This window comes from Odontesthes bonariensis, chromosome 21, assembly GCF_027942865.1.
Source record: "Odontesthes bonariensis isolate fOdoBon6 chromosome 21, fOdoBon6.hap1, whole genome shotgun sequence".
NCBI lineage: Eukaryota > Metazoa > Chordata > Actinopteri > Atheriniformes > Atherinopsidae > Odontesthes > Odontesthes bonariensis.
In genome coordinates this window covers 4,797,784-4,812,055 of record NC_134526.1, presented here as the reverse complement: position 1 = coordinate 4,812,055, position 14,272 = coordinate 4,797,784, and the positions used below count along the sequence as shown (strand labels likewise).

General features: G+C 41.7%; 1 protein-coding gene across 1 annotated transcript in view; it reads right to left on the bottom strand.

Annotated features, from left to right (window-relative positions):
- Positions 1-2,659: 2,659 nt before the first annotated feature.
- The window catches only part of gsg1l (gsg1-like), a 45,565-nt gene continuing 33,952 nt past the window's right edge, over positions 2,660-14,272 (bottom strand). Inside the window, exons 4-5 of the mRNA XM_075453987.1 lie at positions 9,236-9,347; positions 2,660-3,836 (exon numbers count right to left, since the gene is read on the bottom strand). Coding sequence (XP_075310102.1) covers positions 3,476-3,836; positions 9,236-9,347 — 473 coding nt within the window. The 3' untranslated portion in view covers positions 2,660-3,475. The remainder of the gene's footprint in view (positions 3,837-9,235; positions 9,348-14,272) is intronic.

The following is a 14,272-nucleotide window of genomic DNA, read 5'->3' as shown; positions in this document are numbered from 1 at the left end:
CTGAGGAGTTGTGCTGTGACACTCAGGCTAAAGCTTGCATGTACAGGGAATGTCTCTCATGTAAGAACAAGTCTCTCACACACACCACAAGTACTGGTACATCAGGAACAGAAGCCACATGGTGGTACCAGTGGCTCACAAAAAAAGAAGATTATGAAAAAGAGAAGGACGGAGAAAGACAGAAGATCACTGTGACAAAAACGGTCAAACAGAGATGTGAGGGCAGCCCACAGCACCTTTTGGAAGATTTTGAGCGAGAAATGAAAGCCAAAGTGTGCAAGCACCTCTTCAACATCCATCACCAGTACACACAGCTACAATCCCTGCACAGATCTCTGAAAGAAGACGAAGCTATTCTTCACATTGACTATGCAGAAAACTGGCAGTGCAAGTATGCAAAGGAGGTGCAGCAAGTCCATTTTGGAGCATCACACAGGCAGACTACACTACACAATGCTGTTGTATACACCACAGACTGTACACTGACATTCTGTGCCTTGTCACCTTCCATGAAACATGATCCTCCTGCCATTTGGGCTCAGCTTGAGCCAGTTCTTCAGTTTCTGAAGGAGAACCATCCGAGGATCCAAAAGCTCTTCTTCATCAGTGATGGGCCGACCATGCAATATAGAGGAAAGAAGAACTTTTATCTCTTGAGCACCATTCCTTTCCAGATGGGATTTACATCTGTAAACTGGAGTTTCCTGGAAGCTGGTCACGGGAAAGGGCCTGCCGATGGCGTTGGAGCCACCATGAAGAGAACGGCTGATTCACAAGTAGCCAGGGGTACTGACATACCCACAGCAAAAGCCCTCTATGACACACTCCTTCCTCTCACCAAAATCAAGCTCCTCTACGTGGAGGAAGACCAGATAAACAGGGTAAGCACTCTCCTGCCAAATGAGCTGACCACTATCAAAGGTACACTGAGCATTCATCAGGTAATCTGCACTACACCTGGCATGATTCATTATAGAGTGCTCAGCTGCTTCTGCAACAGAGAGGCCATCTGTCCCTGTTTCCACCCATCATCTACAAATATTGCACCACAAGTACAGCCTGGAAGAGATGTAAGAACATCTGAAACAACAGCCCAAGAAAATGGAAGCCATTCCACTTCAAGCTCTGAGTGTGAAGGGACTCTCTGTCCAGTTGATGACGTCACTGAAGACCTTGTTGGAAAGTGGTGTGTCATTACATATGACGATGACCCATATCCTGGAATCATTGAAGCTATAGAAGAAGGTGATTTGTCCATCTTTTCATTTTTTCCTCACATATTTCCAAATTTAGTTACATTGCATGATATTTCTCTCTTTCCATTTATTCTCACTTGGCCATTTTCCGTTCTGATATTCCGATTCCCTTTGAATCAAACTTTTTCTCATAGATTGCAATACTTATCATGTCTCACCAAATGTCCTTTTATTTTACCTGTTATCTGTGTGCAGGTGCCCTTGAGGTCAATGTTATGCACAACATTGGGCGAAACCGCTTTTATTGGCCACGACTAGAGGACAAGATCTGGTACACAGTGGACAAGGTCGTCACCTTAATCCCTAAACCAGAAAACGTCACACAGAGGCATGTCCAGATCAGCCCAAGAGTGTTCACCGCAGTATGTGAAAAACTAGATTTGTGACATACTAGTAATGGTTGAAGCAACATGAAGACCATTTGCTTCCAGTTGCATCCTGATGGTTCACTGTTACAATTGCACGTGCGTGTGTGTGAGAAATTCTTGTTCATGATCAGTTCATTCATTCAGATTCAACTGCATATCAATTTCTGGTGTATTTTTCTTTAAGATGTTGAATGTATTTGTTGCAAACCTTTCAAGGATACATTGATTAGCATTTAGAAGCCTGACAGCAACAACATATCAGTTATTTGTCAGTTATGTTTTCTTCTTCTCTTTTGCTGAACTGTAATTGTAATTGTAACTGTAATTTTCCATTGGCAATGTAATGTTTGTACTTTAAATGGTTCTGGATGAACAACTGTTATGTCTTCAAAAAATAAAACAATTCCATCGACCACAAAACATTTGTGTTTCAATATTCCCAACCTAAAGCATGTTATGAGTTAAGATTAAGCAATACGGTTGAGGAAATATGATACAACCTTGCAAACAAAATACTTTTGGTCACTACCGAAACAGTGCAGTCACTACCGAAACACTGGTTGTTTCGTGAAAAATAAAGTATATTCAGTTATCAACTAAAATGTTAGGATACTGATTGGTTTAAAGTATGATCAATTTCATCAATCATCAACTCTGGAATCAAAATGATCAGTATTACGCATGTTACAAAGAAATATTGCATTTAGATTTTGATGAATTGTATAAATTGAACTTAGAAATTTGGTAAAAATATTCTTTAGAGGAGGGAAGCAAACACAATCTTAACTGAGAAATAATAATACCTTTTTAATATAGTGTATTACTATGTTTCGGTAGTGACAATTTTTGGGAGAGGAAAAACATTCCAATACAGTCTGAAAGTACAATATAAAAATGTACTGTTCTTTTACTAGATATGTGTTCTTTAGAAATGGTATAATATATATACGGTCAAAGTTTTGGGAATAAAGCATACAATATTACAAATTTTTTCCAACCTGACTTTGAACCAATTCGGTAGAATGGCCCATATACGGCCTTGTTTCAGCCAAAAGTAGCTTAGGTCTTTTACTCGAGAGTCCACCTGCTAACACAAGCCGATTAAATCATTTCCCGATGTCAGTAGTAGTGTGTCAGTGCTCTGAGGGCTTCAACACACCAGATGGAGTTATCCAGTAACTACCACCACCTCCCAAGGGACAAGTAGGGCTGCGTTGGACCGCCCAATGTAATAACCACAATGTTCCAAAATATGTAGGCCAGTTAATATTTTTGTTTGTACCGTTGACATCAGCTCATCGCCGTCAAACAATAGCTCGCCCAGATCGTTGCATAGTCATTCAAAGCAAGACTGAATGCGGATTAAACTTTGTCCTCCTGCACTCTAAACCCACATATTGGCTGTTTTGTTTTTAAATAGGGTAAAAATGGCTTTAGTGACGTCTCTTCCCTTCGCTAGTTCATCTGTTTTCTGGTTTAACGGGAACTTTTTCAGTCTTCTCTCGTGTGTGTTTCTGCTTTATTCACAGTCTTTAGATGTTTTCTGCTCAGCTACTAAACACGAACCAGTTATTTCTACTTTCGAGTCGGACAATCTCAAAGTCGCAATTCAAAGCTGTGACGATCTATTGATGTTAAAATACGACACAAATCACCTTGAAATATGAAGCAGAACATCTACTTTCCACCCAGGAGGTCACAGATGTCGGTTTTTCACAGTTTGGACATCTCATTTAACACGAACATACAGGACAGTATCCGTCTCCTTCAAATAAAAAATAAAGACTGCTGTGCTTTCGCTGTCAGTGGAAGAGTCAGAGGCTTGGTCCAGAATTAAAGGTGCAGTCCTCCTCAGCACTGCTCCTCCCCCAGAGAGTCTGCGTTCTCTCCCAGGTCTACGGCAGCTGATGTCGCCCGGATCTTTCCACGTCCAGGACCGGGACCAGGACCGGGTCCGGAACCAGGGCCCCCCACCACGAGCCCGGCTCTGGCGCCGCTGTGGCCGGGGTACACCTCCACGGCGCTGGAGACGGACTGGAGGGAGCGGTCCCGGAAGTAGTGGAAAGCCTCCTGGTCCAGGTAGGTCTGCTCCTCGCGCAGGCCCTGCTCGAACAGCTTGCGTTTGTGTCGGAACTCGATCACCGTCTTGGTGTAGGAGTTGAGGGTAGTGACGGAGGCGGCCATGCAGCAGGTGAAGGAACCCCACGCCATGCTGGTTGTAGAGGAAGACACAGAGAAGGTGAGTTAGACTCCACAACCCTTGAAAAAAAACAGCCATCATCACTCTCAGAGGACGTTAATGCAGCTTTTTATGCCTTTTTTGGATAGGACAGTGGAGAGAGACAGGAAGCAGAGGGCAGAGAGAGGGGGAACAACATGCAGCAAATGGCCGTCTGATGCGGGACTCGAACCGGGGCCAGATGCAGCGAAGACTATAGGCCCATTTATGCCCTACGGTAATTACGGAAACGGACGCTTTCACCCGGTTCCGGGGGTCGTTTCACCCGTCAGTTTGTCCGTAGGTCAAGAGCTTAGCAATCCGGTGAGCTCCGGGCGAAACGGAGCAATACCAGAGGAAGTCGTGGGGGCAGTAGAGAGTCAGGAGCGTGTTGGCTCCGGAAGTTATGGAGGAAGAAGAAGAACGAAGAGTAGGAGATTTAAAAATGGCGGGAATGGAGGAGAGGATTTGTGAGATGGTCAGGGGGTATATTCATTTGTATGACGCCACGGTGCCTGGGCACCGTGCCGACAATGACTCAATATAGAGTCAATGTCGGCCGCGGGTTTGAGAAACATGGCGTCAATACCGCCCTCTAGAGGATTTCTTACGGACGTGCGCAACGTGCGGACGGAGGCATAAATAGAAGCTCCGGGAACAACGTATGGACCGAACAGACGAATTTCGTCCGGTTCCGTAGGGCATAAATCGGGCTTATAGCCTCTGTACATGGGGCGCCTGCTCAGCCCACTACGCCACGGACCACCCCAGCTGTTTGTTTTGAACAGTTTTATTTATCAGTTGAAGCAAATCTCAATAAGGTTTTGTTGTAATTAATCTTGGGCTGGGCAACAATTTAAAATGTTTAATCTAGTTAATCACATGCTGCCATATGAATGAAAGTGCCATAACATTTGTTGTGCAAACACACTTTTAACATCAGCATCTTTCTGTAGTTTTTATGTAGAAGCCTCGCTCCACTGTCTGTTTCCTTGAATGACTTGCTGCTATCAGTTGTGTGTTTTGCCTTTAAGTGATATTTTAGACTGGAACTACTACGCTGAGAAGACAATTCAACTTGGCAGAGTTTACAGATGACTTTGGTTCTGTCGACTCCGCCGTCTGGAAGAACTTTAAAATGAAAATGGCCGAGTAAAAGTTCCGTACCCTTCTCCATGTTTGGTGGATCCGCCGATTACTTTCTTTTCCGGTTCCACAGCAGAGAGCAGCAGACTTTTACAAAATAAAAGCCTGTGAGCAACAGACTTTTACAAAATAAAAGCCTGTGAGCAACAGACTTTTACTTTGATAAAATAAATAATAAAACCTGCGCTAATGAGCGATAAAATGTTTATTGGCGTTAAATAATGCGTTAACGCGATAATAACGAGTTAACTTGCACAGCCCTAGTTTTCTTGTGATTAATCACATTTCTTTCACTTGCAGGGGAAGAAAAAATGATCAAATGGTGACCCAAAAAGCATCAGTACTTTGTTTCAGCTCATCCGTCTTTCCTGACAGCTCGAACTCTTTGAGGAATCCTCAAATGAAAAACAACATTCTTCATCAATCGGGTTCCAACTTTCTCGTGCACCAGCTGACGGATCGGCTCTGCAGGATGGAGCCTCGTCATGGAGCATTTTTTTCAGTTTCCATCATAAATCAGATTGAGATCCGGACTGTTTGATGGCCGTGACACCGAGTTAATGCGTCTTTCCTGAGTTAAGTTTAGTTTTCATCCTGAAAAATGAGCTCATCATCACCAAACCTTCTTTAAACTGAGCCCCTGGAGATAAAGTGCATATTTCTGGATATTTTAACACTTTAAAAATTACACCAGTTCTGTAGAAGCTGCTGCAAAACAAGCTTCCGAGGTCGGCTGAATACTTTAAGTGTTGTTTGGGTGTTTTATAAGAAATTCTGATCATCATTGCATAAACGTGTCTTTTTAAAACTGTTGCTTTCGTCAACAAAAATTATGACGAAATATCGTCGTCAACGAACCTTTGTCACATGACGAAAACGAGACGAGACGAAATGTAAATGGTGGTCTGGTGACAATAAATATAATTAAATATATAAAATTCACAATATAAAAACTCTGCTAAAACGTCTCCTCATTTTCGTTGACTAAAACGAGACGAGACGAAATTATGAAAATGTTTAGTGACTAAACATCGTTATTTCGAACCATATTTAGTCTAGTTTTTATTCGTCAAAAAATATTGCATCATATGTTTAATTATAGTTATCGTGATAAAGGTTCGTTGACAACAATATTTCGGCATCATTTTCATTGACGAAAGCAACACTAGCTGCAACTACCCTGCAGTCAGTTTACTCTGACATGATTCAACCTAAAGTTTGTGTATGAATACGTTTTGTCGTTGTGATAATTGTATTAACGTGTCTTTTAAAAACTAATAAATGGATGTATTTATGCCCTATTTAACATTAGTTCTCAGTCCTCACCTTGGAGTTTGGTGTCTTTGGACCTGGTTTGTGTTCTTGACTATCGCCCAGTAGCCCTCACAACAGTGGTGATGAAGTGCTTTGAAACACTCGTGAGAGACTTCAACACTTCTGCACTGCCTGCATCCATGGACCCACTCCAGTTTGGAGGGGTAATTATGTTAAAATGCTGTTTGTCGACTAGCTGGAAGCTGGAAGATACTCTGAAGGATGTCTCACGTCTTAAAATGGGTATGCAACCGGCATTCCGACATCCCGTCACTCAGACATGACGCCACTGCGACATCCCGCCATTTCGACACTTTGATACCACCATTCCGACACTTGTTGGGAGCTGTCAGGGTCGGACTGGGAAAAAAAATCCTGTCAGGGTTGAAAAAAATCGCCCCCCCCAGTAGGGCTGGGTAAAAAAATCGATTAAATCGATTTTGGATTGATTTCATTTAAAATTTGCATAATCGATTTGTAGAGCATGAGATCGATTTTTTTTTTTTTTTTTTTTTTCATGAATGATTTTTTTCATGAAGTTACTGGTTCCAATCCACACGGCTACGGTAAGAACCATGTGTTCCCCAGTCCAAGCAGTCATCAACCCACTAATTCTGGGCACCTGTAATTATACCTAGAACTAAGTTAGCTACCATAAAAGAAGTGCTCCCCCAAGTGCCTATAGGTGAGACTAAAATGGCTCCTACAAATGTATTTAATTAAGTAGGCTGTCACGTTGAATATAGTGTAAAATCTTGCTAATACTTCTTTCCACTGGGTGGCTTCAGGTGTTACTAATATAATGTAACAATCTGTTAACACTGTCAAGCCACAGCCCTTTGAAATATTGATGTCAAAATGCAACATTTTGAGGTTAAATCCTGGCGCCAAGAGAAGCAGATGGAACCGATTCGGATTGGATCGAATCGAATCGAATCGTGATTAATCGATTTAAAGCCCTAAGAATCGAAATCGAATCGATCCAGGAACTTGGCGGTGATACCCAGCCCTACCCCCCAGTATTAATTAGTATCTCCAATCTAATTAAATTAATTAATTAAATAAAAATAAAAAACAGCTATGGGTTTTCATCCGCCGCCTTAAAGACAAACCAAACACAGCACATCAGCACAAACACCTCACACCAGCTGTCAAGCACGGTGGTGGAGGGCTGATGATCTGGGCTGGTTCTGCAGCCACAGGACCTGGGCACCTCGCAGCCACTGAGTCCACCATGAACTCCTCTGGTTACCAAAGTGTTCTAGAGTCAAGATTCCTCCTCAACCAGGAGAGAGACTGATAACGTCCCACAGGAAACCAGCTGCTGGATCAGGGGTTCACTTAGTTTGTCACAGTGTCATACGTCATGTGTTGTTACTCCGAGGTTGGATTTACTGAGTTTTAACGCCTGATTTGAACCAGATTATTTATTTTTTCTCATCTTCTGCTGTTTAAAACCTTAGAATTTAATAAGTGAACCTTCCATTTCGGCTCAGTTTCGGGGGATTTGCTGATGCTGCCTTTCCCAACAGCTCGTGGCAGCTTACCAATCAAACACAACTGTGGCTCGTGATGACATGTACACGTCACCTGGATGCTGCTCTTCTCTTAGAGTCTTTGTCCTTGATTGATCGGCGATTTGTTTTCAGCCCAGACAGCAGCTGCAGCTCAGCCTTCACAGCTGTGAAAGTCTTGTCTGGATTATCTGAATAACAGCAGCCCTGTCACTCACTGTCTACCTTCAGCAGGTTACGTTTGTATGCTGGAGGATGCATTTATGTGTCTGTCGCCGGGGAATCAGATTAAACTGAAGCTGTGACTGAATATTCACTCTGTCGTCTGTCCACAGTCAGATTATTTTATCAGATATTTGTTGTTTTAGGATGCGATAGAAACATCTTTCATAAAGCATCTGTTCACCAGTTCAAGGGAACTTTTAAAGCAGGGGTGTCAAACTCATTTTCACCGAGGGCCACATCAGCATAATCGTTGTCCTCAAAGGGCCAGATGTAACTTATAAATGTAACTAAATGCAATGTAAAATAAATTGTTAAATAACTCTGAATTTATTCCTTATTCAAAATACAAATATAACATATATATTTGCATAGATGTAAAAAAATATGTTTGCTTGTTGCTCTGTTGTTATATCATAAATCCTTTTAATTTGTCAGCTTATGAAACCCACATAACTCCATCCATCAACGATCAAACTATCCGAGTGAATAAAGAAAAATAACATCAAACACAAGTTAGGACATTTACTTTGTTCCAAACTTGAAATATCATACAAAGCTAGCTTTTACTGCCTCATTTTTTTCGGTTGCGATCGCAGTTTGCCTTTTAATTTTTGGGCATATTTGTTGTTTTTCTTGATCTAAATGTTGGCACACTGAGCTCCGTGTTTGGTCTCAGAATGCCAACGTAGATCGTACTCTTTGACAACCGCCACATAACACTAAAGACATACCGTTTTTTCCATTGAAGCACAAACACGTATTCGCCTTCCAATCTTTCTTGAAACAGAAAAATTGAAGCAGATGGAAGATGGCATCTGCATCAGTTTTTCTCTTCCTGGACATTTTGGGATCATTATTTTGTTTTTCTCAATTCCACTTGTTGGGAAAATCGCATCGATTTGGAAACATTGCAGTCCAGTGGCGGGATGCCGTCACTTTGTGCGTAACATAATCGGCATGCATTGTGGGAAATGTAGTTTTTGGTTACTGCACGTATTTGACTTATTTATTTTTAGACAATCAGACCTTTTAAGCTCTCACGGGCCACATTTGGCCCGCGGGCCTCGAGTTTGACACATATTCTTTAAAGGGTTCTATGAGAGTCAAAATGAGGTTTTGTGGATGAATATAGAATGAAGTGAAGCTAGGGTTGGATATTCAGTTTGGTTTTGGACTGAATGTGTGTGGACTGACCAGAAAGACCAGCCGTAGTCCCAGCTGTGAGGCCTCCAGTCTTCAGGACCCAGGCTGACGGTGATCTGGAACACCTGAGTGTACATCATGTGGGCCACCATGCCGAGAAGACCTGCAACACACACACACACTCAGGTCTTTATTATTATTCTCAAACAGGAGTCCATATAGCCTCGGGCCGGACACGGCGCCTCTGGAATGACACGAGTCAAAGGTGGGGTTTACCTGTGGGTAGGGTTGCCAACTCCTTGAAAAAAAAAATAAGGGACACCTCATTGGCACCCTTCCTGGCGTGGTGTTTTTATTTTTTGGCTCTTTTTTTTGTAAGTGAAATGATTTTTTAACTATTTGACTCGAACCTGAATTGAATTAAATGCATATTTTTGAGTGATATAAACACATGGAAAACAAATGTTTAACCAGAAATGTACAAAATAACAAAATAAACTGAATCAAATAAATATCTTTCTTAAACAGAAATCTGTCTTAAACTTAAAACTGTATAAATAAATATAGTTCCTTTAGTTTTGTGGTCCCTTACACCTTGCACGTGCCCAACACCGGAGGCATGTTGTTGAAGGTCAGTCAGCCCACCATGGGCTATGGAAAAAGTGCGCCGGCACACAGTGCAGTGCGCTTTATAAATATTATCGCGCACCTTTGCCACCCAGGTGTTTACCTTCTCCCATTCCTCTCTGTATTTTTGCAGTCGTTTTATTTTTTTTCTCGGAGGAGTACCGTCTGAGAACTTTAACGCAGCAGTGCCGGCGTCTGTGTCACTGTCACGGTCACCCATGCTGCTTTGTTGTCTTCCGCTATCTTCTTCGCAGCTAGGCAACCTCGACCAATGAGAAGAGCGGGATTCCGTATTGTCGTGTTATTAATTTATTCCACTGACATTTTATGGACTATTTTTGATAATACGGGACAAAGTGCGTCCCTTTTGAGCTCAATACGGAACGCGTACATTTGTTTCTAAATACGGGATGATTCCGTTTTTCAAGGGACGGTTGGCAACCCTACCTGTGGGAGACCTGGTGCTTCAGCTCAGCAGCCTATCAGATAGCTTTGCACTGTGGTCACAGAGCTCAGTACCGTTAAAGCAGATCAATGGTGTCTACTAGCCTGGGAATTCCCATGCTGCTTTGCGCTCGATTTCATTCTCACTGCAAAGTCAGCCTGGAAACCACCGCCCTTATTTTTGCCTGAGTTTGGGAACCACTCACAGAACGGGAGGGGGGGCAGCAAGACGATGACGACGTCCATGCGCTACACCGAAGCTTGTAGAGTGTTAATCCAACATGACAGCGGACACAACGTTACCGTTCGATGCAGCCTTAGAAAGTGTTTCGGAGTAGATTCACCCTGGGGTCATTTGAACCGTGACATCCAGCCAAGTAGCCCACCCGAAGTTTTTCCGATATTGGCTGAACATCAGCTGAGTTACCGAGTTATCCCGAATAGCTTAGTACAAGCGCTAATGGACCCTGGCAGTATCTCCAAAATTACCACACTAAAATCACATGTCATGACACCAAACTTCTACAGTAGTACAAATATGGTCTGTACCCACAAAACGATGCATTTGGAAGTTTGTACATAGTCCAGGAGTTAATTATTATCAACACAAGCCTGATAGCTTTTCTGCTGCTAAAGCTTCGTTGACGTCACTTCTGGGAGCTGGGAGCTTCAAAATAAGATGAGGGTTGATCTGCTACTATAGACAACAAAGCAAGTCTGCTCAATTTCTCCATTATTAAAATAAATTCAAAACTCTACAACATAAAAATTCATGTAGAATATAGCATATAGGCCTACTTTGTTGTTAATTTAAGTAGCTTAGAGCGCAAGTTTACTTTTATTTTACTTTTTTTTCTTCTTCCTTGTCGAATTTCTGTCGTCATCTGGTATAAGTGATACAATTGGCTATGAATCGTGCGCAAAGCAGCATAGGAAGAACCTGACGTCATTTGATAGACATTCGTAGCGCCCAATAAACGGCTCTAGGCATTCGTAAACCACGCCTCAAATACGAGAAAATGCACACCTAGTTCCCAGACCACCATCTCATCGAGATTGTGGACGCGTCAGCCAGGCTAGGTGTCTACTGCAGCGTCAACGAAAATTATGACGAAATATCGTCGTCAACAAACCTTTATCACGAGACGAGACAAAATGTAAATGGTGGTCTGGTGACGATAACTATAACTAAATATAAAAAATTCACAATATAAAAACTCTGCTAAAACGTCTCTTCATTTTCGTTGACTAAAACGAGACGAGGCGAAATTATGAAAATGTTTAGTGACTAAACATCATTATTTCGAAACCACATTTAGTCTAGTTTTTATTCGTCAAAAATATATTTAATTATAGTTATCGTTGCAAGACCACCATTTACATTTTGTCTCGTCTTGTTTTCGTCACGTGATAGAGGTTCGTTGACGACAATATTTCGTCAAAAATCTATACTTTATCGGGACACGAAATATCGATATATATCGCAGTATCGATAAAATTGCTCAGCCCAACTCAGATTTGAGTTGTGCAGTCGTGTTCAGTCACAGTAAAGTGGTCTTTTCAGGGTGAGATGCAGCAGAACATGCTTCCCTTCTTCCAGGTGACAGTCACACCTATATTGCAGGTGGGTTTTTCAACCAGAGCCAAGAGCCACAAACATGTGCTAGCTCGATAGTAGCTCCAACGGGGAGTGGCTGATTGTATGAATAAGTGGTAAAAATAATAAAATCCACCAGCCTTGAGCTCCTTTAACAGGCTGTCACAGACGAGCCGAAGATGAAGCAAACTTTAACAAAGAGAGGCAAGAACAACGAATACTAGAAGACCTTTATGGGAGTTTTTATAGGCTTCACAGTTATGCATCTAACAAAAAAATCCTGCTTCTCAGACAACAAACGGGTAAAAATAGATTAAATTTACTGCTCATGATGATAAACTTTCCCCGAAAAGATAAATAATGAGTGTGTTTTCTTGTTTTTACGTAAAATCACTAACAGGATAATCTGCCAGGATAATGAGTGGAAACAAACAGCAGTTAATCACTTCTCATCTGAGCCGCAGCCCTCAGTAATGAATCACAACATGTGCAATTATCATAATTAGTCATTAGACGGCATCAGGTTATCAGACATCCAATCAATTAGAAATAAGAGCGTAATCACTCATGAAATCACGGTGAATCAAAAAGCCACAATGTGACTGAGTTAAGGGGACGTTAGTGCAGCGATTATATATCCAAACCACAGGATCAACACCTCGTGTCGGCGTGTGTCACAGCGTAACACTCATCTGCTCCAGATTTACCGCTCGCCATAAAGAGAGCATCAGTCCTCAGCCATGACAGCGTGATGACACAGGTTGTTGTTTTCTTTGTAAGATTCTCTGTCATGGACCTGCGTGTCTGCAGCGACATACAGGCAGCAGCTTTCAAAGTGAAGAGAATTTAATGTTCATAAAATTCTCCAGGACACCAGAAACGTTCAGATTCTCCTGTAATCTTTAAAGTAGGGCTGGAAGAGTTAAATCGTTGATTATTTAACGCCGATAAATATTTTATCATTAACGTTTTTTTTTTTTTAAATGTATTTATTTTTTAATTATTTCTTGGGGCTTTTGTGCCTTTAAAGGAAAGTTCAGAGAGACAGGAAGCAGGGGACGGAGAGAGGGGGAACAACACGCAGCACAGGGCCGTCCGATGCGGGACTCGAACCGGGGCCAGCTGCAGCGAGGACTATAGCCTCTGTACATGGGGCGCCTGCTCAGCCCACTACGCCACAGACCACCCCTGTTTTATTATTTATTTTATTATTGTAAAAGTCTGTTGTTCACAGGCTTTTATTTTGTAAAAGTCTGTTGCTCACAGGCTTTTATTTTGTAAAAGTCTGTTGCTCACAGGCTTTTATTATTGTAAAAGTCTGTTGCTCACAGGCTTTATTTTGTAAAAGTCTGTTGCTGACAGGCTTTTATTTTGTAAAAGTCTGTTGCTGACAGGCTTTTGTTTTGTAAAAGTCTGTTGCTCACAGGCTTTTATTATTGTAAAAGTCTGTTGCTCACAGGCTTTTGTTTTGTAAAGTCTGTTGCTCACAGGCTTTTATTTTGTAAAAGTCTGTTTCTCACAGGCTTTTATTTTGTAAAAGTCTGTTACTCAAAGGCTTTTATTTTGTAAAAGTCTGCTGCTGTCTGCTGTGGAACAGGAAAAGAAAGTAATCGGCGGATCCACCAAACCTGGAGAAGGGTACGGAACTTTTACTCGGCCATTTTCATTTTAAAGTTCTTCCAGACGGCGGAGTCGACAGAACCAAAGTCATCTGTAAACACTGCCAAGTTGAATTGTCTTCTCAGCGTAGTAGTTCCAGTCTAAAATATCACTTAAAGGCAAAACACACAACTGATAGCAGCAAGTCATTCAAGGAAACAGACAGTGGAGCGAGGCTTCTACATAAAAACTACAGAAAGATGCTGATGTTAAAAGTGTGTTTGCACAACAAATGTTATGGCACTTTCATTCATATGGCAGCACATTTAAAATAAAACTAAATGCTAAAAGCTATACGCTACTTTTGGATTCATTTTTGGATTTTGCGTACAAATGCGATTAATCGTGATTAATCAGGGAAATCATGTGATTAATTAGATTAAACATTTTAATCGTTGCCCAGCCCTAGTTTAAAGTAATCAATAGTTCCCCAGCTTTCTGAAGTTTTTTCTTTGGACATTTCAAGCAGGAAAAAGGCTCCAAACTCAAGGGATGACCCAGTGTTGTGTCCACACAGAACAGACAACTTAGCAAAGAAGCCGTTTTAAACTGGATCTTTAGGCACTTTGTTCCCAGCAGCCTGTCACAGAGACACATCATTTGTTCCCATTTCTTTAGCTGCATCTGATTCTGGATTTATATTTATGTTTGACCATAAATATATAAAGAAATAAGGGCTGGATCAAGACTTTTGAGCCGTTTTTAAGGCGTACAGTCAGTTTAGCACTGGGTGATGGTGAGTAGAAATGGACTGAGGCATG